A 24,956-nucleotide genomic window follows, 5' to 3' on the forward strand; every position below is an offset into this window, starting at 1 on the left:
TGTTGGGGGGAGGGGGGGCTTGGAGAGCGGCGATTTGAAATGTAGAGGGGAGGTTGTGGATGGTAGTCCTGCACCGATGGAGCACGGACGGTTCGTTGTATGTAAAGAGTCAGCAAGCTGGGGCCGGGGGTAGACCACCCCACTGCAATGGTTTACCCGGATACTTTTAAAGATAGAGCTAAAATTGAAGTGGGTTCGAGTTACTCTGTTCTGATGGTTTCATGCCGGATATCAGGCAAGTAAGCTCGAGTACACTTATAGAATACTATTGAAGATTTTTGGTGATGAATGTCGGCTGGTTAGATTGGTTATGGCTGGGCTAAAGCCAAAATGGCAGTGATACAGGCCAGGATCTCGTAAAGCCACTGCGTCCAGATGAAGCTGTAAATCCAAACCTGCCTACCAAGGCTTCATAAAGTGGTTTACTCTCAAAAGAGCTAGAAGAAGCGGGTCGGCCTTCTTCTTATCCCAAGATTTGATCATAATTCGCAGTGGTGGCTTCTTCTGAGCTAAGAGAAAGGAGGCTCTGGCGTGTGGAGGTCCGGTCCGCTTGGCCACAATTTCCCACTTCGTTGAGGAACACATGGTTATCTCCTTCGATCTCCGCGCCGTCTCGATTAGGGGTGAGGTTGGATTCCATTCTGATAAGCTGCAGAACTGTGTTCAGGAGCAATTTGCATCCGTTGCTGCGCTCATGTAACAACGATCTGAGTTCAGAGGCCGATTATCATTTAGGATGCGAGATGAGCAGCCATTACGGCTTAAAAATAAGCGGCCAATCAACTCAGTCATGGCGCACTAATTTTGCATGCACTCTTATCACCGTGAGCTTACGAACGGTTTCAACAAATCCAAATATATCACGTGTTTCCTATAGGGGGAAATCTACAAGAGTGATTGACGATCTAATTGGCTGAAAGTGATATAGCGGGGAGCTAGCCGGTTCAGTGTAGAGGCTAACCTGTTTAGGGCTAGAATTCTACCCACTGACGTCACTAGGCAGCGACCGAAGATTAATATTACGAAAGCGCGCAGCGAAACAGGCGGTAGCAGCGATAGTAATAGCGCGCACGAGGTGAACAGCGCGGACGAGGCGGGCGAGGCGGGTAGTAAAGCTAGAAAAGTATACTCCCATCCAAGCAAGCTACAAATAGCGCCAACCAGCAGCAGCGAGCGACAGCGAGCGACACCAGCGATAGCGAGCGATACAGCGAGACCGCCGCTAGTAGCGAGACCGCTAGTAGCGAAACCGCCAACAGTAAAACTACTAGCAAGTTTTATTATAGGCAGTCCGCCCTGTAATTTACGAAACTCACGGTGCGTGCTCCTGTCCCCCAAAAGAAAGACAGGACGAATATTTTGACTAATTATAGCAGCTGCGCTGAAGGTAGTATGTGCACAGCCAGCTTGGAGATATGGAGGCGCAGCTGAAACCTGCTCTATATAATAGGTTGAAGCCTCCCGTTACACCAAATACCTATCATACGCCAACATTCCGATTCAGTCCTCAGGTGCGCCTTGTGCAGCAGAGCAAGCCTGGTGGTGGCGCACTGCTGTTTCACAGACGGAGATGTGGCTACATTTCACCATGGATGCTGCCATTTGTTCCAAGAATATCTTCCAGCCCCCCGAGTGTGAGAGTAGTATCCCCAATCTGAGCCGCATGCCGCTAAAATACCCCCGTTTGATCCCGGTTTTAACCTCGAAGGAGTGGGAGGCTGGGGATCAGAATGTTACGAAACAAGCCAAGCACAATCGGCCTCGTCCGACTGATTGCCAGATGAAATATCTTGTTCGAACCACTCGCGTTTGCTGGAAGCCCTGTTCCACGTGCGCAGCATCGCTCAATAGCTACATATGGCTTTCAAAAGCCGGTGAAACGTGCATAGCTGTGAGAGAAAGGGATCTCTAAAAATATTTACTCCGCAGTAAGCTGCGAGGACAGAGTTACAGCGTATGTACTTATACGGAGGCCTCGCCAGCCTTGCACGGTTGGGACTGCTTTGTAGTTCCACACCTCCTTTCTTATCAATATCCCCGTCGTTGCATGTGCTGGAAATAGATTTACTGTGTCACACTAGCATTCTTGTAAGCAGAGTAGTGACACTGCAGTGTGCATGACGAGAGCACAGTGAAAGCCGATGCGTCCACCAGGTACGCAGCCAGCTACCAGGGGAATAGCCTTTTTCATAGATATGGTTTTTGCTTTGTACCAGAAAACTGCTGCGCTTCGTGGTCCAGCTGCGGCATGACGTCAGTCAAGTGAAGATGGGCCATGACTTTCTTGCCCAACGCTAGCGAATCACGCAGACGCGCAGACGCATTGTTGTTTAGTGTTCGTAAGCCTCGGTCTTGGCAAGCAAAGCACGGTCATCACGGCCACAACAAATGCCTTCAGCAATGAACTACTCAACAACACGTTGTCAAAACGAGATGCAAATTTGTACAGAGGCTCTCCAAAATGCAATACAGCTGTGGCAAAAGATTTGCGCATTATTCATGCGATTTGGTGGCGTGCACTCACTGCAAGCGTCGCAGGCGGATTTAACACAAATGATATACACTAGTCTAAATAGCTGGCTATTAAGTTTTAGATGGCTATCTACATAAAGACGGGCGTACAACAACATTATTTGACTTGAGAAGAAGCGTCGCTACGATGGCGAGCTGGTGTATCGTGAGGGAAAGGTACGGGCGGTAATTCGACGGCGTTTGCGTAGTGGCCGCTCCATGAATTGTCGGCTTCGACGGGTCGCGAAGTGGAGTTCAACTCGTAGAAGCTTTTCCGATCATCGTGATAAGCTGCGGCGGCGGCCTGGTTGGATTGTGCCTGAGCTCGCTTCCGGCCGACGAAGCACAGGACAGAAACGATTCCAGTAACGACAGCTCCTATGGCAACACCGATACCAATGCTTGCACCGGTGCCAAGGGGTTGCTTGGGCTCCTGGTCGGCAGTTGCATTGGAGGCGGCCGGCGTAGCAGTAACGGTGGTGATTATTGTCGCAGCGCTGGCGGTAGCCGTCACAGTTGAGGCACCGCAGGCGACACCGGCGGCCTTGGGGCCCCAGGTCACGATGGGAGTGGCCTTCAGGTTGGTTACGTCGACGAAGCCACTGTCCATGTATTTCGATTCGTCGCTTTGTTTTGCGTATTGCCAGTGGCAGGGTGAGGACCAGGATGTATTGACGGTATACTGCAGCGAGCCGTCGCCGCCAAGGCCGCGGACCGTGTCCACTACGCAGGTTAGCACGGACGGTAGACGGAGGCTGGAGTGTGGCATACTTAATGTTTGGCTGCACCAAAAGTAGAGAACAGCTTGGTCGTAGAGCGAGTACCATGTGACGTTGAGAACATCTGCATTGTGAACGGTAGGAACGTCGTCGGCCTTCAGAGGGAATGAAAAGTAGCCCGAGTTCGATGTTGCGGCGGCGAAGCACGGGACGAATAATAGTAACGTGAGAACCAGCATGGCGAGGCAAATGCAAGGGAAAAATCAACGCATGAGTGGAGAGGGGGAAAGTACCACGATACCCAGTTTTAAGGCTGTCGACTGCGCCGCAGGAGGCATCTTTGCTGCCGCATCGCGAAGCGCCCACACCCTGGTCTAGTCGTGGGGGCTGCCGAGCGCCAAGCACACACCCGGCGCCTACGTACTACATAGCTGCGCTGGCCCCGCTAGTCCTTGGAAGTTCGCCTTAGCATCTCGCGCCATGCTCCGCGGCTTCGACACTCTCTCGCGGCTGCGGCCTTTCGCCAGCGCCGCAACACTAGCAGTCTTCGCTTTCATACTGCTGTACCTGTTTTTCCTGTCGTCGTCTGCGACGACAACGCCCGTGTCAACATCCTCGCCGCTGCCGCCTCACCCCATCGATCATCTCGTCGAACGCGCCCATGCCGACTTCCGCCGCCTTCTTGAAACGCGCTCAACCACCCTGAATGATGCCGCCGCCCGCTATCGCGTGCGCCGCGGGCGCCATCCTCCGCCGGGTTTCGATGCCTGGTTCGAGTTTGCCCTTAGCAAGAACGCTGTCGTCGTCGAGGACTTCTTTGACCAAATCTACGACGATTTGGCACCCTTCTGGGGCCTCTCCCCGCGCGACATCCGCATCGCCACCACTCGCCACGAGCAGACGATCGTGTCGGTACGAAATGGCGCTGTGTCCAAGCTGACGCCCAAGGACAGTTGGCGGATGGACCATTGGACCAACCTTGTTGAAACCATCGCCGAAGTCGCACCTGTGCCCGATATCCATCTACCCATGAACATCATGGATGAATCCCGCCTATTTGTGCCTTGGGAGGGCATCAATTCCCTTGTTGCTTCTGAAATCGAGCAGCGCGACATGACATTGGACCCGTCGCGCCTCGTCAATCATTTCTCCGCGCTTGAGGACATGGATGCTGAAGTCGCGCCCGTGGACTGGATAAGAGAGCCGGCTCAAATGTGGCCGCTGCTCCGCGCAACCTGCCATCCCGACTCACCAGCTCGCCAGGCCCCTGATCATGTCGACTTGTCCGTCCCAGCACCGGATTACATGCCTCTCCGGCATCCAGAGGCGTCCTGGCACGGCTATGTGCAAAACTGGACTGTCGCGAGGGATCCCTGTCACCATCCGCACCTCCGCGGTCTGCACGGGACTTTCATCGAGCCCACGTCGACCAAGGCAACAACGCGCTTGATTCCCCTCTTCGCTGGCTCCAAGCTGAGAGGCAACAACGAGATACTCGTCCCGGCAGCCATGTACTGGGGAGACTGGCAAGAGTACTCGGGTGGCCAAGAGCATGGAGACGCCTGGGAGAAAAAGCGCGATGGATTTGTGTGGCGAGGCGTTGCTTCCGGCGGCCGCAACAAAGCCGAGACGTGGCCGCATTTCCACCGCCATCGCTGGGTCTCCATGGCCAACGGCACTACCGTCGCCGATGCCGAGGCCCATGGTGGCGAATCCGTTGCCTTCAAACTTCCGGACCCCGCCCTCTACGACGTCGGAGCCGCAAAAGAAGGACGCTTGGGTGAATGGATAGATCCTTTGGGCAACGTGGGCTTCAACGACCTCCTCTGCTTTCCTCAAGAAGGCGGTCCGCACTGCTCTTACTCTGGCCCTTATTTCGAAATTGCCCAACATCTGTCCATGCTCGACCAGTACCACCACAAGTTTCTTCCAGACATCGATGGGAATTCATACAGCGCTCGCTACCGCGCATTCCTCCTCTCCACTTCCTTGCCCATCAAAGCGAGCATATATCGTGAATGGCACGATTCGCGCTTGTTTCCATGGGTGCATTTCGTACCCATGGACAACACCTTTATCGACTTTTATGGCATTTTGGATTATCTTTTGGCACATGATTCTGTCGCAAAATCACTCGCAAACCAAGGGCAGGAGTGGGCGCAGCAGGTGTTGAGAAAGGAGGACATGCAGATATACATGTACCGGTTGATTCTGGAGTTTGCAAGAGTCTGCGACGAAAACCGGACACTCCTTGCATTTACTGATGACTTGTAAGCCATACTTGGTAAGATGATGGTTCCTGAGGTTTCGTTCGTGCAATCTTCTTAGATATATCTCCGTGTTATCTATGTTGAGAGTGGTTTATTTCATTTTATCAAGCATATTAATGATCGAAGACTCGTCTGTAGATATTATCTGTAAATAGTTGTACATACAGAGGGAGTGGGGTATGTAGTAATTGTCAGCGCACATGCATTAGCCTCTACCATAGCCCCCACACTAGGTAGGAAGAAGCGAATGATGCAAATCTAAAACACACGTCATTGTCGTGGAATTCAATGCCGATGATATGCCTCCGTGCCGCAAAGCCTCATGTAGTAAAGAGTCGCGAGCGGCAATTATACGAGGGTCCCACAAGGGCTTTGCTGCGCCGCATAGGTCAACCAATCACACGGGCCCAATAGCCGCACCGCCAAGGATCCCGCCCGGAAAGCGCATCTACAGAAAAGTTATCACTGGCGCGTGCGCGAGTCGGAAAGCTGGATTTGGCTGGGGAGCACCCGGTCTGGAACGAGGTTTTGGGCTTGAATTATCAAGTACTTTGTGATGATAAGAGCATCAGTACCCGAAGCTTCTTTCCAGGCGTATGCGTTTCTTTTTTGCATAGTATAGGCCCCTTGGCTATGTATTTATGCTGCTGGAGCGGTTTTGGCTTGGGACCAGGCTTGTTTCTTGGCTGGAAAGGGGTAATGTTAGAGAAAATTTCTCCCGGGGGGGTTCTTGAGGACTGCATGATGCAAGAAAACGTTTTTGTTCAAAGAATGCACTCGAATTGGTTGTGTTGTGGCTTGATTTGCTACGCTGAAGGCTGCTGTTTGCCCCTGAGTCGTTGATATACACACGGACCCTGGCAGCTGTCATCCGATCTTCGGCTGCCGCGCTACACCACCCAACCAACCCACGCACGGTTAGCGCTATCACTAGCAGTTTCCGGTCGGCTCAAGATAATCCGGTATACCCTTCGTGATGCCGTATTCACTGTAACGGTAGGCTCCTTCCAACCTGTATCTTGCCTGTCCCACTCGCCTGTCCTTTTCTGGCTTCCCGCCTTCTCATGCTAGACCTTCGGTTACCAACCTGGTCCTTCGTCCCGTAGGGGATCTTCTGGTCCGTGCTTCCTTCTGGAGTTGCTGCCTAGTGGTTGTCCCGTGCGCGCCGTCATCTCGTGCTCTCTAGATTCTCGTGCGGGATCTGAGGCCGTGCCATAAAGCCCTTGTTCCCTGGGGTTCGGAACATTCACCGCCTTCGGAGTTAGCATCCTTTAACGACTACTGTGTAAGATACTACTAAATTTATGTTAGCCGCGCGTCTGTTGCTAGGCGGTCTGCTGGCGGCTATTGAGCTGCTAGTCCTTCTCCTGCTAGCGCTGGTGCTGCCTCCTGTCCTCTTGCCAGTTGGCTTCTGCTCCGATGGCGGCGGGCGGGGTAGAAAACGCAGCAAACGGACACTCGTTCGCCAAATTGCCCACTTCTGGGCGCTGAAGGCTACACACACCAGAGCCTCATCCGCTACTCTTCAAAAAGAAGAAAAAAAGATTTTGATGTGTAGGATGCGATATCGGAGAACATCCCACGCGAGTTTCCGGTTCATAGGATGGAAGACGGCGAGACTAAGATGGTCTAGCAATTGTAAGGAGAGCAAGCTTCATATGCATCGTGATACTGATGTTGAGTCCTGCCACAAAGGGAGCCAGGGCCCGGACGGCAGGGGACGCGTGGCTGTACATTGCTGCTGTTCCAAGTATCAAAAGGCTTTAGAAGACTGATGAGAACAGACAAAGTTATGATGATGAATCCCAAACACAGGGGTTTCCTGCCGAGAGTTTACTGGCTAAAGTTGAAAATCTATATGAAACAAAATGGCATTACAGTCACCGTCCGGACGACCCTCGGCTCGCTGGTAGTTCAACCGGCTTCGGATACCAACCACCTGCTCCTGCAGGCAACTCCACTCTTTCTGGCCAGCTTGCGGGAAGCTCAGCCGTGCTGTGGAGCTTTGTCGGTAGCTCGGCGCCTGCGCTGCGTCCATGAAGTTCGGCTCTTGACTCAGAATCCAGTTCGTCTATGACACCGGGCCCCATCTGAGGATCTGTTCGCTGCTTCCGGCGTCGGCAATAGAATAATGCAAAGCCTATAGCGGCTGCCGCAACCACTCCGCCAACCACTCCACCTGCAATAGCACCGACATTCACTTCTGATGATTGTACATGATTAACATCACCTGTAGGGCTCAAAGATGCGGACGAACTCGGCGACGCTGAGGAAGTCCCGGTAGAAGTCCTGGAGAAGAAAGCCTTGACGGTATCCGACGACCAGTCCGGCTCCGCATAGCTCTCTCCGTTATACCAATCCTTCACGACCTGCGGCGACTCGTACGCAGGGGCGTCCGCATCATACCCATCGCTCCACTCCATGGCCGTCAAGTCAAAGATGCCCAGCCCCTGCTTCCACGGATCCGGATTCGCCCAGCGATAAGTGTTGTTGTTGTTATTCTGGCCGCCGACAACGAGCACCTGCCTCTTCCCGCCGCCCACCACATGGCACGACAAGCCGACCCTCGGCTCCGTGTTGGTCGGCCCCTTGAACCAGCGGAACGCCGGCAGCGAGAGGATGTACGAGTCGTTGTGCGTCAGGCCCGTCGAAACGGTCCAGCCGCCAAAGACGAACAGCTCCGTCGAGTTCGCTCCCTGCGTCGCGGCCATGCAGAACTCATCCCGCGGGCTGGGCGCCTCGCCCGTCGTCGTCTGCGAGTACCAGGAGCCGTTCGCGGTCGTGTCGTAGATGGACACGCTGCTGAAGTCGACGTACCCGCGCTGGTTCGAGACGAGTTCGCGCGTCCCGCTCTCGCCGCCCAGCAGCACGAGCAAGCTGTTGTTGTTAGTCCCGAAAGGCACCGAGGCGGCCTGGCCCCTCATGCCTCGCCCGTAGCTCGTCCACCCGTCGGACGACCGGTTGGCCCACTCGCCCGACGAGAAGTTGAACGACACCACGCCCGGCACCGGCACGTAGTCGCTGCTGCGGAAGTTGATGTCGTCGGTCGTCTCGGTGCCGTAGCCGCCGACGAAGTACCCGACTCCGTTCGCGACGGCGTTGTAGCCGCCGACCGGCCGCGTGAGGCCTGTGAAGGACGAGTCGGTCGAGACGCGCGCCCAGCTGTTGTCGTCCGCGCTGAACTTCCACAGGCTTTTTTCCGACACGGTGTACCCGGCCGGCGTGTCGCCGGACCAGGAGTAGAAGGCGTTGTTCTCCTCGTCGGCCCAGAACTGCGGCTGGAAGAAGATGGGGCTGTTGCCTTTGGAGATGGCCGTCATGTTGACCGTCGCGTTTGTCCACGACTGCCGCATGTCGATGGCGAGGGTGGCCGTGTTTTGCGCGGGCGCCTGTACGTTTTTGTCATCGTCGTATACTGCGTACAGGCCGCCGTCGATGTATACGAAGGAGCCCACGGCGACAGAGCCGTGGTTGTTGCGTCGGATGAAGTTGCTGGGTGTGGTTGCCTGAGCGCAGGCGGTAGGAACGAGGCTGAGTAGGAGAAAGGCGGTGAGAACTGCAGCGGCAACTGTTGCGCTATTTTGACGGCGCCGGCCGTGTTGATGGTGTTGTAAATCTATGGGACGAAGGGGCGCCATTTTCGGTGATCCTGCACAAAGCGCGGTAACGAAGGAAAAGACTTGCAGGACATTTGAAGGGTCTTCAGTATGACGCGGCGAAGAGCGCATGGTTCTATTTACGTTCATCGTCGCTAATGTTCCCCGTTGTTGTCGTGCTGTGCCGCAATACCGCAGATCCGCTAGTGATAGACCGAGCGCTAAACAGCACGGCGCTTAGCTCCTCTTCATGACGGGCTACTCGACAGTGTTTTTATTGGGGCCTTGCGCTTGACTTATTTAATAGTAGAAACTCAAAATGAACAACGTGTACACACATAGCTGTCCAAGTCTCCACTCACAACCAGACGCCGCACAACAACCTTTTCAAGCTGCAAAGGATCATCGCTTGGGAAAGTTCTACTGATATCGGTCGGTTCTCATTTGCCATCAGTAGAGAACACAGCTTCGTAGTCCTCCTGCAGCCGTACCACGACATCATCGAAAAAGCACTGCCGAAACTTTTCATTAGTGAGACTGAAGGCCTTGTTTCCAATCCCAAGTCCGCTCCCAGCAGCTCTTGGGTTCAGGCAGTAGTCCACCGCCAGCATAAAGTTGCTTTCTTTTTCGTCTTCCTGGAGCTCCCTCAAAAGCCGGTCTACTGTCTTGTAAGGAGTCAACGCATCAGGGCTCCCTTCGTCGTTGAGGTCCTCATCGGTTTGGCATTGGATCAGGGGCTGTCCGTTCGCCAACTCAAGAAGCGCAACTCCAAGGGAGTATATTGTCTTGTTCCTAATAAATGGATGATAGTCCCTCTTTCTTGGCGGCGGCAAGCAAGGTTGCAGAGAGACGTCTCCAAATGTTTCCGCGACAACGAGCTCATAGCTGCTCCCTGAAGGTCTGAAATACAGGTCGTCCAGATCCCAGTTCTCATTCAGCCATGGAGTATCGTACAGTTGGAGTACTGCTGATGCCAGCCCGAAAGCTATTGCCGCTCTGGATTACGAGTTAGCCCCAGGTCTGGAAACAGGTAAGGTGTTAGTTGAGAATGCTCGTTTACCTTTCGTTCGGCCGCAGACCTTTCCTGTATTGGCGAAAGAAGATCTGCTTCAGACGCTTCAATCGTCTGGTGCATTTGTTTTCTTCTTCGTGTACATGATAGCGGCGCTTTTCATGCACAAAGGAGCCCAAGCAACTGGAATTGGAGCATGGTTTTCCCAGTACACTGCACAAATCGTGCACTTCATGTACTGACTGACAGAATATCTTGGGTCCCTGATGAGTTGAGTCTACTGTGACCTTTGGAACAGAAAATCTGACTCTCGGCGGTCTACAAACTATGGTCAATAAGGCAAGATCAAAGTTCTTAATTTCTTCATTAAAGAACTCACGGTATGACATGATCTGGTTCAGGCAGAGATATCATCCTGACGTCACGCTTTTCCCAAGGGAGCGTTGTTTGAGGAATACCGTTCTCCTCAAGGGAGAAGGAGAAGGCGAAACTCGGGAGCTCGTCGGCTGAGCAGTTTCTTTTTGGAAGATCAATGCGGAGTTGAGCACAATGACGGTGCAAGGAGGCGCAGCTCTGTGGCCATGAACAGCACAATGCATGGTATACATGCATCGCGTGCGAACGAGCCGAAAGCCAGTACTTGGAAACGCTCTTCGTCTTGTCCTGTTCCTTGTGTTGGTGACGTATTGGCTCAAGCTCTATGGCGCAGCGAGTCAGCCTGCCCAGCTTCTCGACGTCGCAACTGATTTCGGAAACCAAAACCCTTAGATGACCCTTTCTCAATCCTCCCTTAATGCGTCTGGTGATAGTGAAGAACTCGGCGCATTTGGATTTGTTGAGGATTTTCACTGGGCCATAGTCATCCACGAATGGAACCTGAGCGGTGTCAGATGTGCTTTCGGAGTGGGAGGGCCTCAAACCTCACACTGAAATCCTCGTTGAGATCCAGCTTCTTCCTCAAAAGGTGAAACCTCTTCTTCAAGTATCTCAACAAATTCATATACGCTTGCCAGTCATGCCTCAGTTTGCCGCGCAGCTTTTGTTCAAACTCAACTTGAAAGCTCGCTTCCCATTGCTTCCCTCCATTATCCATGAACTCTTTGTATTGGTGGTCGGGAAGCTCGAGTTCCTTGCGGTAGAGGTGTTCGCATTCCTGTAGAAAACGAGAGAGGGTCGTCGAGAACTCGACGTAAATCATGTCGAAGGTGTCCAGGTACTTGAACATATCATATACAGTCGCGATCTGAGACTGTCAGTCGTGTACGTCTATAGGTTCAGTACAGGATACTTACACCGTCGCGGTAAAACTTCAGCGCTTCGATAACGAGGGGTATGCCCCCCAGCACAACACCTACAACCTCGAGGCCTGACATTTCACAGTACTGAAGGCTATGGTGGCATACTGCGAAGAGAGCATGAGTGTGGTGATTTCAGCCTCGCGGAGAAGCCATGTTGCGTTGCACAACAGCTGAGCGGGGTCATTGTGGGGGCGACATTTAAGTAAGCATGCGTTTGCATAATCTCAGCCTTCCACACCACCTCAACATTTCAACGCCATTTTCAACTTGTCTTTGCTGTAGTACACCTTTCAACATAGCTCAGCACTCGAGAATCCCAAATATCTATCATTTGTTCGCCACAAACAAGCGTGCAACCAACCTTTGCCTCTCCCTGGATACAGCCGAGGATCATAGGATGGACACCACGATCGCTCTTGTCCACAACGAGTGCCATAGATCTTTTGAGCAGCTATGCCAATCAGCAAGGACGCAAGATCATGAGCTCACCGAACAGTTGGAAGATGAGCTTGATAAATACAAAGTTTGGGCTAGTAACGTTGGCGCTGCGCACTCTGGACCGACTTTCAGGTATTCTTTGGACTATCGACTAAGGGAAGCAACACTTTTCAGAGATCAGGTATGGAGCACATCCAGACAGTAACTGTTTCATTTATACTCACAACGCCATTGTTGGATTAGGTGATAATGTTCTTGAAGATCCTGAAGGAAAATATCGAAAGGGTTGCGCAAGTTCTTGACGGAAAATCCGACCGCCTAAACCCAACGACAGAGACGCCCGAAAGCGGTCCCGATGATGATGATGATTCACCTTGGGACATATCAAGCTCTGACGACGAGTCCAAAGAGGAGAGGACACCTCAGCGGCAACCTGTGCAGAGCTCACAGAATCAGCATTCAGTTTTGTTCTCTGCCGAAGTACACAGCATAGGACAAGGCATCGAAAGCCTCACCAGTCGACTCGCCTCTATTCAAAGAGTTACCACATGCCTATACAGGCTTCCAATCCGACGCCCTGCTCCTATGGACCGCTTGAAGGACAGATCAACAGATTCCACAGCATGCTTTCACTTCTTTGATATTTCCTATGTAAAAGACAAGTTTCCAGCTCTTGATTCAGATGTAGCAGCGCGCCTTGCTAAGATGATCACTCGTCGACGGCAGCTACTGGAGTACCGGAGGTCGCACCAACAGAACATCTCTGGAAGCATCCATATAGGACAAGGTCAGCAGAACTTTCCCGTGATCAGGAACAATATACAAGGATCAACCAGTGGAAAATCGGACAGCGGCCACCGAACCTTGCAGTCGAAAGCCACTACGCTTCCTCAGCTACCTCCGCCGGAGTTGCACCACCTTTTAGCCCCGTCTATCGTCGGCTCTGAAGCTCTCGACTCCGTCCTCGCCAGTGAAGCCACTCGAGAACTCAAAATAGAAGTTCCTCCACGGCCGCAAAACAAGAAAGATGGATCTTTCAAAACGTCTTTCTGCTGCTCGTACTGCCAGATGGCTGTGACGATCTCAACTGACGACAAATGGAAGTTAGTCACCCACGCCCACAGAATGGAAACTATATTTTACTGACATGAATCACCAGGAAACACGTTTTGACTGATATGCAGCCATACGTATGCACGCACAAGGAGTGTAGTCTGCCGGACCATCTCTTTAGCGACAGAGATACCTGGTACGCCCATGAGGTTCAGGAACACCGCGTCTTTCTCGCATGCGGAGACGACAGCCACGAGCCATATTACAGCCTGCTCAAATTTGAAGAGCATATGGAACGTTTTCATGACATGTCATTGTCAAAATCGCCATCGTTACTCTACAACTTTCGCCGGCCTACTCAAGCTCCTGGAGGGATATGCAATCTTTGCAAGCAAAAGACCAGTTCTCTCAAACGTCATATCTCTAGGCACTTGGAACAGATGGCGCTGTTCTCTATCCCAAGAGCTGATTATACCAATGATGATGAAGATCTGCACGATGATCAGAAGTCGGTCTCTCATGGAAACGCTAAGGGGTCTGTATCAAACTCATTGGCAGGGTCAGGCTCAGACGCTGTTGATGAAGAAGAAATAATGTCAAATGAATCAGACGCTCGTGTCGTTGCACCTGGTAGCGAAGAAGGCCCTCCAGCATTGGAACCGGTGGAACAAGTGGATGTACCAGAATGCAACGATCCACTTTGGGAGCGTGTCTCAACAAGATACTACGACCCCAATGCCAACATACACCGGCTACTCGATCATCAGCTAGGCAACACAACGGACCCTGTGCCCCGCAGCTTTCACGGTTGGTCCTTCCGTAGAGACCGCGAGCCGGGCGTTGAGCCGTCGTGGGCCCGCACGCATAAGGAACCGCTACCCTATTCGACCGACGAGCTTCTACGCATCGTAAGCCGAACTACAACTACCTCCTCAACTTCGAATATAACGTGGCATAGAAGGAGAACCGTATCCGAGCAGTATAACTCCCTCCGATCGTCACATCAGCGTGCATTAGTTGATGGTCTACTTGAGGACGTAAAGACTGAGGAGCTAAACCCGAATGCGGAGTGGACCTTAGCGTGTATCGAGCAGGATATAGTTGAGTACATCCGTAGGGACCATGGTAAGGTAAGGGAAGTCCGAGAGATACGCGTCGTGTTGAGGAGAGGGCCCAGGAGAGATGCCGATGTCCCTGGCTCTGTTGGACCCCCTCCTGTTGCCCCCGGAGGCCAGAAAGCAGGAAAGGGACCGAGCCCTTCATTGATAATCCCTGAAAGCGAATTCTTAGACGAACTGGACTACGACGATGATTCGTTTCTTGCATGGAAAGTACCCCCTTCATTCGGCACTCAAAAGGGTGGGGCTGGCGCGCATGGTCCTGCTGTCCGCAGCTCACCCCGTCCAAGTGATTTTCCGCCGGGTGGTGCTCCTGCTGGGTTTGGAAGTGGAGCCTTCATGAATCCTGGAGGGCCTTCTGATGCCAGCAGACCTGTTGGCGTGACAGTTGACGGGAAGGGGAAGCGATCTCATCAAGGAACACAACCAGTTCTTCGGCAACCGGAAAGGATGGGTCGCGATGCTACTCTCGACGTCGAGGCGCCGGCTGGCAAAGGACTGAGAAGCCCTAGTGAGTCCGCTCAGACTAGCTACGCCAAGTCTCGGGGAGACAGAGTACCACCTATAGTACTTGACAGAGTACCAATATCTCCACCTATAGTACTTGACAGCGACTCTGACTATTTAGCCGACGTTGACTGATGTATGTTGCCCCATTGCGGAGGAGTTATGGCCTTTTTGGGGTGACAAAAGCTGAATAATGGTTGAAATGACATATTCGACAATAGCGCGCAGCGATGTGAAAAGTGAGGCGAGGGGCCTGGTGGACGCGGTGTTGTCGGTTCTCAGTATACTGCTTCAACAGTCGTTTGCTTCTCATGTTTGACAGAGAACGGTTTGCTTAACCAGAAGGGCAGGACATGGCCTTTTGGTATATTTTCAAGAGCATTAGTTTTCCAGCTCATGTCGCAATGTTGCTTTTCACGTCAGCAATCCTACACCTCACGTTTGAAAAGAAAGTACTACAGAATTATCTACGACATGTACGAATTAGCACAGGTGTCATACCGCGGCCAACGTCCAATTGTGCAACTCAAACACCACTGCAGCAAAAAGTCGCATTCCTCGTCGCTACATCTTTGCAGCTCAAACCCACTGCGGTGCCCGTCGAAACCTCCTCCGAACCCTTCCGGTCTTCCACAACTACTGTCCTCTTCTCCATCTTCCCGATCACCCCCACTTCCCTGTCTCACCCAAACTAACACACACCAAAAGAAGTCTGTCTTCTCTAAGTAATCCGGCATGGACTTGCTCTCGTTGCATAAACCTGCTGGTAGCCATCCAACGCGGCTACTGCTTAGCCGCGCCCGCACCACCTCAGTATTAAAGGTCAGTGACCGCCATGCGAGCAATAGTCGCCTCGCCATAGTAGCACAATCCAGGTTTCAACAGATGTTGAGAGCCGAGAATAAAGCAAATGCATCCAGAGACTCTCATAACTGGGATTTCTAAGATGAGTAGATCTTCTGAAACGGACTATCCCGATGTTAAAAGAACTGGAAGACGCAATAGAGTGCTGCAGGGATCAAGCAGGAGAAGTTGAAAGCTCAAGCATTCCTCTGGAGCCAAGACGGGATCTTGCAGCAGAGCCAATTTCAGCGTTGCCGGCCCCGCGGCGAGACATTGCGGCAAATCTCGGCCACGACTTGCTGTCTGCCCTACGAGTTCCGCCGAAGCCTCGTGGCACCGGCAGCCTGCTCGTGCAAGACATAGATGTTCAAATTTAGAAACATACATATCGTCACCGTGGCACAAGGCGCAGCGAGAGAAAAGCGAAATTCGCAGCAGGATGGGGGAGAGGCACAGCAACCAAGCGACGCCCGCTTGCTGCTTACCTGCGCGCCCACACACGACGACACCTCGTCTTACTCTCCACACCCACTCTCCTTGCTGCGCTGTCGTCCGCGCACACTGCACAGAGCCACAGCCTGCTGTCCGCCCTCAATGATACGTCTCGAACCGTTGTAATCTCGTCCGAAGAGAAGAATAAAAAGGCCGGACTACTTGTCTCGCGACACGACGCGTCCACGTAGCTCGCCCCACGACCACACGCCCACCATGCCGCCCAAACGCTCCTTCACCGACGACTACACCGGCGGGCCCAACCAGTCGCCGACCTCATCCAACTTCCTTCCCCCGAAGCGGCGCAAGACGTACACGGGCGGGGCGAACGACTGGCGGCGGCCGTCAGCCTCGTCGACGCGCGACGGATGGTGGGCGGTGACGGAGGCCGAGTGGGAGCGCATGGCGCCGGCCATGAAGATGAACTGGACGCACGTCGGCCGCATAATGGAGACGGAGGAGGGCGAGCCTGCGCCCGAGGCCTGCGAACAGTGCCGCGACGCCGGCGACCCGCGCGGCTGCTGGGTCTACTCGCGCGAGGCCATGCGCCGCTACGGCTTCAAGACGCATGTGTGCGCCCGCTGCCGCGCCACTGCCAACGTGTGTTCGCTTAATGTATGTGTTGAGTGCTCGCTCTCTTGGCTATTTTTCTATTTTCGCAAGAGAGGGGGAGCAAAGACGTGATGCGTGAATCCCGGCACCACCACAACAAGAACAACAAAATGATGCTGATGCTCGCAACGCCGGACAAAAGCCCTTTTTCAGAAACAGCGTAGGCCTGCGAGACAACCGCCCGCCACCCGAGCGGCCCCCGCCGCACGACTCGCCCTACCACCATCCGCCGCCCAGCGAAAGCAGGCACCGCTTCCCCAGCCCGGGCCCGCCTGAGCATCACAGATACCGCTCCGTCACGCCGCCGAGCGAGAGGCACGGCCGCGGCTGGCCGCAGTCGCCCACTGCTAAACGACACAGCTTCGACGACCGAGAGCGATATCCCCCACCACCATCCGAACGCCACATCTTCCCCTCCCCAGGTCCGCCGCCGCCGCACCACCACCATCACCACCAGCGACGTCTCTCCCCGACCCCTCCGTCCCCCCACCACCACCCTCCTCACCACCATCGTTCCCACCTATCCCAATCCGATCTCCAACCGCTTCCCCCCACCGGGGGCGCCCCTCCTCCTCCCCACCCCAACGACCCTTCTTCCGCGGCCGCCGGTATCCCGCCGCCGCACCCCGCCCACTCGGCACCGCCGCCGCTGCTCAGCCTCGACAGCCTCGCCGCGCGCCTCGAGGTGCTGGAGCAGCAGATGGACGCGCTGCGCAAGGACAACGTGTACATGCACGAGGAAAACAACATGCTCCGCTGGCGCCTCGCCGACCTGGAGGCCCCGCTGCAAGCACAGGCACAGGCGGCGGCGTCATCTGCTGCCGCCGCCGCTGCTGCCGCTGCCACGCTGACGACGGCAGGAGCGGAAGTCGGCGAGCAGGATGATGACGAGGCCGCGGACCGGAAGCCGGTGATGACGACGACGACTACGAATACGACGGCACAGCAGCCGCAGCCGCAGCAGCCGCAGCAGCAACAACGTAGCAGTGCGAGTAGTAGGGCGGTTGAGACGCTGGTTATGGAAGAGTCGATGGCGTCGAGCCTGCGCGAGCAGGAGCAGCAGCACGAGCACGAGCAGCAAGCCGAGACGGACCGCCGCCGGGAGGCCGCGGAGGAGGAAGAGCAGCGGCGGCGCAGCCGAGCCGAGCGCGAGGAGGAGCGGGAGCGGGAGCGCCGCGAGGATCAGGCGCGGAGGGAGCAGGAAGAGGCTGAGCACGAGCGCTACCGCCAGCAGGTGGCCGCCGAGCTCGAGGCCCTGCGCGACGACAACGCCGAGCTGGGCAGGAAGGTGGGCGAGCTGGAGAAGGGGCACGGCGTCACACAGCAGATTCTGAGGAACATGTACTATGCCCTGGATTGATGATGGTATGCGGGGGCAGAGCAGGGGGAGAGGGGGAGAGCTAAGGGAAGGGTTTGGCTGGTCTTTGCTTGGATGATGCTGCTGAAGTCTGTCTCTCTGCGGTAATTGCCGGCAACGGTGCTGGTTTGTCCAAGTGGTAGAGAGCCGTTCTTCTTCTTGGTTACAGTGCCAATAGCTGATTGCGATGTGTGATGCTAGGGATGCATTGATAGGTGGTGGAGCTGATGATGATGACTGGCTGCGCCACAGCGCATGGGGCATGAAGGAATTCAGGCGCTAGTAGGTAGTTCACGGTTTGGTTTACTAGTAGTGGTAGTCGATTGCCCTTCAGCTAGATTGGGGGAGAGGGCAGCGAAGCGTGCAGATGCGACTACGATACCCTTGCATGGGTCGCTTTGACCATGGAGGAAGACTCCGCTGCTAAAAAAGCCACTAGTTCAGCCAGGGCTGAGAAAAAGCATGCACGTTTTTTTGTGAATCCATGGGATCGAGGAATAGAGGGCGCATCGGCAAGTGGTCTGGTGAAATACTGGCTCGCCCAATCCAATCCGGCCCAATCAGCTCGAAGCCCAAGTTTGGGATCGCGGGCCGGAAACAGATCGGGGATTTCGGGAGCTTAAAGTTTATAGAGGGAACGGCCATTCACACAGATCGTACCCCCAACTCTATTACATCCCACCAACCCACGAAGAGGAAACGGCTTTCATGGATGTGTGTAGAAAGAGAAAAAAAAAAAAGAGGACAGATCTCCGCGCGTGCGACGGATTGCACGCATCGTGAGGATCGCGGCATACGCCGGTGTCCGTTCGTCGTCCAGCGTCACCAGCTGTCTCATGACTGCCCAATCAGGCAATTGTCGTTTTTGCGTACGCGCGTGCTTCCGCCCAAGATGGTATTTGCCGATGGCTCTGTGTCATAATCCAAATTCTGGGCCGCAAACGATCGCAAGGCGTTTGGCACCAAGACAAGAATGTTCTTGGGATTGGATTGTTGGTTGGAAGCCTGGACTAGGTGGCCGTGTGGCATGACTGTACCACCTCCGCAGCAGGTACCATGCTCACGTGGACACTTCTTCAATGAACACGGAGTATTGGCGGACAGTCATACCACGGAGCCATCAGCTGGACAGTCCAACAGTTTTTTTTTTTTTCCCTTCAGCTCTGGTCGCTAGTCTTTCACATGTCGTCGTTCACAGTTCAGCCGCTGCAAAGCGCGCGGTGGTTTTCAGCACGGTTCACCAGCCTCAACACCTTGGATGCTTGTTCGTGTTCGCTTTGCCGACCGCATTATCTTCTTTGCCCTCGGCTCCACACAATCGGAGAATGCGATGTTCTAAAATAGAAAATGTTCAGCAATTGGGTCCCTCTGTGCAGTGCCGATCGCGTATTCGCTGCCCCCCGTTGCTGATGCTGCTTGCTCAACGCAAATCCCATGGCTGGAGACTGTAGCTAGCCGATCCGGTCGAAGCCGAGGCGTTTGCCTACGTATCCGAGATGGCCAGGGTCGATTTCCGATAGCGGTGAGGGTGTTAGGGCAGAACCCTTCTTCATCTACGGTGGCGAAAAAGGCAGCTGTAAATCGTGAAGCGAATCATCAAAGCTTGCGAGATAGACAGCCAGAGAAGAATTTGGTTGGCGGGCGTAAGAAGGATGATCTACGGCCGCGTGGCTGGCGCTGAGAACTGGCTTTTGCGGAATCGTTTCCATCCGAACTATGGCGGGAGGATGAAACTGCCGGTGCGTGTTCTGGCGTGTGGGTGCAGCCACACAGCTATAGCGCACGTGTCGGGTTGTGGGGATGGTCTCTGGTCCGGCCTCGCCGCCGCCGTCTGTGGCGCTGGCGGGGTCAAAAGTCAGCGGGGGGGAACTTGAGCCCTGGAAATCGAAAACCTGGTCACGCATCCGCTTTCTCGATGCGGTAAGCTCGGACCCTGCTGCTTTCGTCTGATGTTACGGCACAGCCACAACTGCGCCTCCGCCCAGTCCGCACGCCTGAGTGGTCAGGCCAGCCGTAACGTTTCGCGAAACTTCCAAGCCTGCCCGGTTGCTCCGGAGCGCCGGCCAGTCAGCGGCCAGACAGGTGCGGTTGCACTGCTTACTGACGCATTACGAATGCTTGCTTCTGCATCTTTCCTTTTCCCTCCATATTACTATTCTTTCTACTTGCTAGACATGCATTTGCCCCCCATGCATGTGAAGATGCAACGGCTGTAGAACTGTCCATAGATCCGACCGCAATTGTGCCAGCCGACGTACAGGCCCAACGGACATCCCCGATGCGGGGAAAGGAGGGGCTGAGTAGTCGGCGTGTGTTACGGTGTGTTTTCACGCCCGATGATCCGCGGCGGATACAAGACAAAATAGCAAGGCGACAAATCGCAAGCAACGGAGCCCTGAAGCCCTACTCTGTCCTAGTAGCCCTGAAAGCTACACCGCAAGCATGGGGTGAGAAAAAAAAAGAGAATGATTTGCAAACAGTGCGTGCGTGTGCGTGTGCGCGCGCGGAGGGCAGTCCGACCCTCAGGAAAGACCCACACAAGTGCACGCCCCTTTCCGACTCCGCGGCGGCTGGGAAGGGTAAAAAAAGTGGAGCGATTGGCAGGTCATGATGATGATGAGCGAAGAATGGGAGGGCGAAACAAGAGCGGCAGAGCGGGCCGAAAAGGGGTATGAGCTGATGATGAAGCCCAAAGCAAGATCGACAACAGCCGGGAAAGTGGAAGGATGAAGGAGAGGGATGAGGCTCTGTGCCCCTTCTCCCCGAGAGCCGCAAGCGGAAAAGCAAGGCACGAGAGATGATAAGCAGGTTTTTGCGTCACCATACCCATCATGCGCATGGCCTCTTCCGAGGGCTTGTCTCGGGGGAAATGGGGGGGAGGGGATGGTCACGGTATCGGCACCCGTTTTTTGCGTTCACGCGCCGGTACGGTTATGGTCGTAGGGGAATATGAGTGTCCGCACGCATACACAGCATGAATGCCGAGAGAGAGAGCCAAGTGTGTTTTCAGCCTAAAGGAAGGGTATAATCCCATTTGCTAATCCAGCAACTGCTACAGCCAAAAATTGAAGATCACCAGATATCTGCCCACTTATCCAAAAACACCGGGACCAAAGATCCGCCCTGATGATACAAACAGAAAGAAAACCCAGCCGTAAATCCAGCCCAGTCCGATATGGAACCCCCATTACGCTTTGCATGCTACCCAATACACGGAAAATGAACCCAAGGAAATAATAATGAGACATTTGAGGTGAGGAAAAATCAAGCGCAGTTAAGAAAAAAAGACAATCTTTTGGTGCTCGAGACACAGGTTGATGGTACAAGAAGAAGTAGTTCTTCTTTCGCTAAAATCGATAATTTTTTTGTTGGCACTCTTCCAATCGTCGCAGTTCGTCGTAGCGAGAAAACGCTCAAATCCGTCATCATCCTTCTCGTCATGCAGGGGTGTGGTATTAATACAGGCGTAGTAATGGAAGCTCCATCTTCGCTGGCTCGCTTGCTCGAAAATCAATAAATCAGACAGCTTGAAACCCAGAGATGACCAGCCCCGCTCTTGACAAGCTTGATAATGACGTTCAACGCCAAAAGACGTGATAAGCACAAAGAGAAAAAAAGAAAATAGGAGCGCGAGGTGATATCAGAAAATTGTAACAAAATAAAGCCGGAAATAACGCCAGTCGGACCCTGCAACTCGAGAGGGCGATCAGGGCAGTGTGGGCATCGCATCGCATTGCGTTGGATGGCACGGGAGTGAGACAAGGAAATCTAATCGGACGCTAGGAAATGGCAGCGATGCAGGCGATGATGTCGTCGCGCAAGCCGATGCGCAAGCGGCCGTCGGAGGTATGTGGTAGTCGACGTCGTGTGCGGAGATCATGACGCAGGCCTAGCGCGTGGAAGCGAGCGCCTATGACGCGTTGGAGCTCCAACTGAGCAGTCGGAAACTCAGTTGTGCGCGAGGGAGCGGCTCCAGGATCCGAAAGCTCGGGCAGCCGACGCATCGCTGCATCACTCGGCCGAATCAGGGCGCAGCTCCAGGAATGCGCTCCTTTGTCTACTCGTAGGAGCTGCCGCCGCCCCGCCGGCGGTGCTTGCCGGGGAAGTCGACCTCAGGGTGCACGACGCGCATATGCCGGGTGAGGGCGTCGTTGCGGCTGAACGTCTTCTCCTCGACGCACAGCGCGCAGCGCACCTTCTGCTTGCGGGCGTTGTGGATGGTGTCCTCGTGACGGGTCAGGTCGTAGGGCCGCGAGAAGATCGTGTTGCACGGCTTGCCCGTCGTCGGGTTGACGCGCTCGCACTTGTGAGGGCCCGCTTGCGAGTTGCGAGCCAAAAGCTGGGCTGACGTCATCCCGGATCCCACTCCAGGAGTCGCTACGTGCGGCCGGTGCCCGTCGCGCTTGTGCTTTTGCAACTTCTGCGGCGTCTCGAAACGCAGGGAGCACCCGTGGTACGTGCAGGTGTACGTTCCCGTGTCGGCGTGCGAGTTGTCGGGCCGCTGCACCGGCGTGCTGCTGTCGTCGTTGCTGGCCTGCGACGACTCTGGCATCTCGCTGGCGCTCGAGTCCATCGATGTAAGCTGAGGGTGGAACTGCGGGTTCTCGTCCTGGCCCGAGGCCGGAATGCTGGTGACTGAGCGGTACGGCGTCGCCGTGTTGGTGAAGCTGAGACCAGCCATCACGCTCGGCACCGAGGGAGCCACGAAGTTGAAGTTCGACTGCGGTGGCGACGGCCCGGAAACTGATGGAAAATTCGCTGTCGCCTGCCCGGACCAGCTACCCGCCTGGCTTGTGGCTGTGCTGCCATATGACACCTCGGAAGAGCCGTCGTAGTGCGCCTGGTCGCCACTCGTGTATGAGTGGTCGTAGTCGCTTCCGCTGGCGTCGGGGAAAAGTGGCATCTTCGAGTCCTCCTCTGATTCGTGGTAGTCCAGCAGCGCATCCTTGGGCGAGATGGTCTTGGGCTCGGACATGTCCGGCTGGCGCTGGCTGCGCTGGAGAGCGTACGCGTCAGACTCGGCCTTCTGCTGCTCACGCAGCTGCTGAGCGCTGCCTAGCCGGACCTGCGGAGAGGCAAACGAGTTGCTGGGGGGCGCGAGTGGCGAGCCCTGCCTGAATGGGGAAACACCGCGCGACAGGGTGCTGGCCGGCGACTGGGAGCGGGCTTGGTGTGCTGCCTGCAACCTGTCGTTCATGACATTCCGGAAAGGAGACAGAAGAGCCGTGTTGTTGGAAGACTGCGACGACTGCTTGGCCGGTGCTGCCACCATGGCATTTGGGTTGAACAGCTCATCTGCGTAGATGTCTGTCATTGTGCGGTCAAGCTTGGGCACTGGCCGCATATCTGGATCATCGGGGAATTGTAAGTATTCATCGATCCAGGTCTCAACCCGCGGGTAGGATTTCTCACCATTGGAAGGCACCTTAAACCGGTCGTCGCTGAAGTTGTCTTCCTGGGCATTGTGAGGAGTAGCTGGAGAGTCGGCGCCATAGCTGGAGACGGACTGCCGGGACGAGTGTCCGAAGTCGGGGCAGCTGCCGTCGTTCCCGACCTGATGGTGCTGGTCCATCAATGCCTGCTTCATGGCCATATGTGCTGCCATGCCTCCGTCGTGGACGTTCATGTTGTTGAAGGTTGAGTAGTTGTTGTTGTTGTTGAAGGTGTCTTGGGTCGGAGTATGTGAAGGAGTAGGGAGATGGTTGGAGAAGGTGCCAGAGATATCTTCGGCGTTGTATGATGACTCAACCTTGGGAGCCTGTGGTGTAGACGGATGTTGCTCGGAGTTAGGGTAGTAGTGGAAGGCAGGGTTGTAAGCGGAAGTGGCGGAGATGGTCGAGGCGTTGGTTGATGATGAGGGCGAGCGCTGGTGTGTGCGACGGCTGTTGTTTATTGCGGAAGAGTGCAATGTCGAGGGACCAGTGGTCAACTGGCCGTTGTTCGCAAAGTCCCAGCCCAGTGCGTTAGCACCGTTGTCCATCATCAAGTTGTATGTGGCAGGCAGCTGCGGGCCTGGGGTCGACTGCTGTATCCGAATGGATGGATTGGAGAAGTCGTAAGAGCCCGTCATGTACTGATCGGCGAACTGATTTGCGTCGGGCCTGGAGGTGGACGACTGCTGCTGAAAGTAGTTGCGGAGCAGCCTGTCGTTTTGAAGTTCGGTAGGCGAGGGGACGGAGTCTTGGTTGTGGAGGTTGGAGAGGAAGTTGAAGTGCGAAGAGGTTGGCGACGGGAGACTAGATGAGTTGGCGTGTTGACGTCGTGGATAACAGGCTAGCATGTTGCAGGCGGAACGTCTTAGTGGGGACCGTGGGCCGTCAGGGACACGGGTGGCGAATAAGTCTTATAAAAAAGCCCAGCAAGCAGCTGACTCGGAATAAGACTGGGATGAGGTGATCAGGTAATGGAAGAATGCCGTCGAAGCCGAGCTAGATCGCAGTCGCCGGTCGGGGTTTGCAATGCAGAGTCTTGTAGTGCGCCAAGCGCTGTCGGGGAGAAGAAGCGGATGTATGAATGCGCCGAACTTTAAGGGAGCGCTGCAGATGGGGCGCGCCGAGAGGGGACAAAAGCGCTGCCCTCTCACGGCGACGGAATGGAGAGTTGCGTCATGGGGCTTACCAAGGCACCAAGGATTCTAGAAATCGTAAGTAAACGATCTGCCGCACGGCCTCCCTGTACCCAGCATACCCTGCATTGCAAGCCCGGCCGCTGCCGATCGAGGCCACGCTACGGTTGCAACCCATGCGACAGAGTTTTCCCTGCCCCCTACGCCCCGCGACTAGATCGGTCCCGTTGCACCCCCGGCCTAAATTAGCGCCTGCCGGACCGCGGCAGCGCTGACCCTCCCAAAAGCCGCTCGCTCTTCGCTTGACACCCGACCGCGCTGCGCCTCCGTAACGCGCACAGGGGCTTCGGCACACTGTTGAGCCGCGTCCAGACGCTCGCGCCGACCGATTGGTGAGCCGGCCTCAATGGATGCCAAACGCCGTCGGCTGCCACGGCCGGGAGCGATCGTATGTCCGCGACCACGTCGCGTGATCCCCGCCCTTTGTCAACGGATCCTGAACAACCAGCCCGCATGTGGGGGGGCTGCTGTGGCTCATGCCTCACTCTTTCGGGGTCGCCGCCAC

At 55.0% G+C, this 24,956-nt stretch overlaps 6 protein-coding genes across 6 annotated transcripts; 2 read left to right on the forward strand and 4 right to left on the reverse strand.

Annotated features, from left to right (window-relative positions):
- Positions 1–2,629: 2,629 nt before the first annotated feature.
- LTHEOB_12212 (uncharacterized protein) lies at positions 2,630–3,469 on the reverse strand (the record flags this gene model as incomplete). Its single annotated transcript, XM_035509055.1, has 2 exons — positions 2,630–3,234; positions 3,283–3,469. The coding sequence occupies 2 exons, from the start codon at positions 3,467–3,469 to the stop codon at positions 2,630–2,632; spliced, it is 792 nt and encodes a 263-aa protein (XP_035365208.1).
- Positions 3,470–3,710: 241 nt separating this feature from the next.
- LTHEOB_12213 (Endoplasmic reticulum-resident kdel protein) lies at positions 3,711–5,504 on the forward strand (the record flags this gene model as incomplete). Its single annotated transcript, XM_035509056.1, has 1 exon — positions 3,711–5,504. One exon carries the CDS (start codon positions 3,711–3,713, stop codon positions 5,502–5,504), a length of 1,794 nt encoding a protein of 597 aa, XP_035365209.1.
- A 1,615-nt stretch (positions 5,505–7,119) lies between these two features.
- Positions 7,120–9,138, reverse strand: LTHEOB_12214 (Kelch repeat protein; the record flags this gene model as incomplete). Its single annotated transcript, XM_035509057.1, has 3 exons — positions 7,120–7,238; positions 7,379–7,571; positions 7,717–9,138. The coding sequence occupies 3 exons, from the start codon at positions 9,136–9,138 to the stop codon at positions 7,120–7,122; spliced, it is 1,734 nt and encodes a 577-aa protein (XP_035365210.1).
- A 398-nt stretch (positions 9,139–9,536) lies between these two features.
- LTHEOB_12215 (uncharacterized protein) lies at positions 9,537–11,481 on the reverse strand (the record flags this gene model as incomplete). The annotated part of the gene is made up of 7 exons (XM_035509058.1): positions 9,537–10,092; positions 10,157–10,291; positions 10,352–10,426; positions 10,488–10,614; positions 10,732–10,984; positions 11,034–11,351; positions 11,401–11,481. 7 exons carry the CDS (start codon positions 11,479–11,481, stop codon positions 9,537–9,539), a joined length of 1,545 nt encoding a protein of 514 aa, XP_035365211.1.
- A 4,592-nt stretch (positions 11,482–16,073) lies between these two features.
- Positions 16,074–17,829, forward strand: LTHEOB_12216 (Sh3 domain-containing protein; the record flags this gene model as incomplete). Its single annotated transcript, XM_035509059.1, has 2 exons — positions 16,074–16,472; positions 16,612–17,829. 2 exons carry the CDS (start codon positions 16,074–16,076, stop codon positions 17,827–17,829), a joined length of 1,617 nt encoding a protein of 538 aa, XP_035365212.1.
- A 4,054-nt stretch (positions 17,830–21,883) lies between these two features.
- On the reverse strand, positions 21,884–24,106 carry LTHEOB_12217 (C2H2 transcription factor; the record flags this gene model as incomplete). Its single annotated transcript, XM_035509060.1, has 1 exon — positions 21,884–24,106. The coding sequence occupies one exon, from the start codon at positions 24,104–24,106 to the stop codon at positions 21,884–21,886; it is 2,223 nt and encodes a 740-aa protein (XP_035365213.1).
- Between the last annotated feature and the right edge of the window lie 850 nt (positions 24,107–24,956).

Source organism: Lasiodiplodia theobromae, assembly GCF_012971845.1.
Source record: "Lasiodiplodia theobromae strain AM2As chromosome Unknown scaffold_59, whole genome shotgun sequence".
Classification (NCBI taxonomy): Eukaryota; Fungi; Ascomycota; class Dothideomycetes; order Botryosphaeriales; family Botryosphaeriaceae; genus Lasiodiplodia; species Lasiodiplodia theobromae.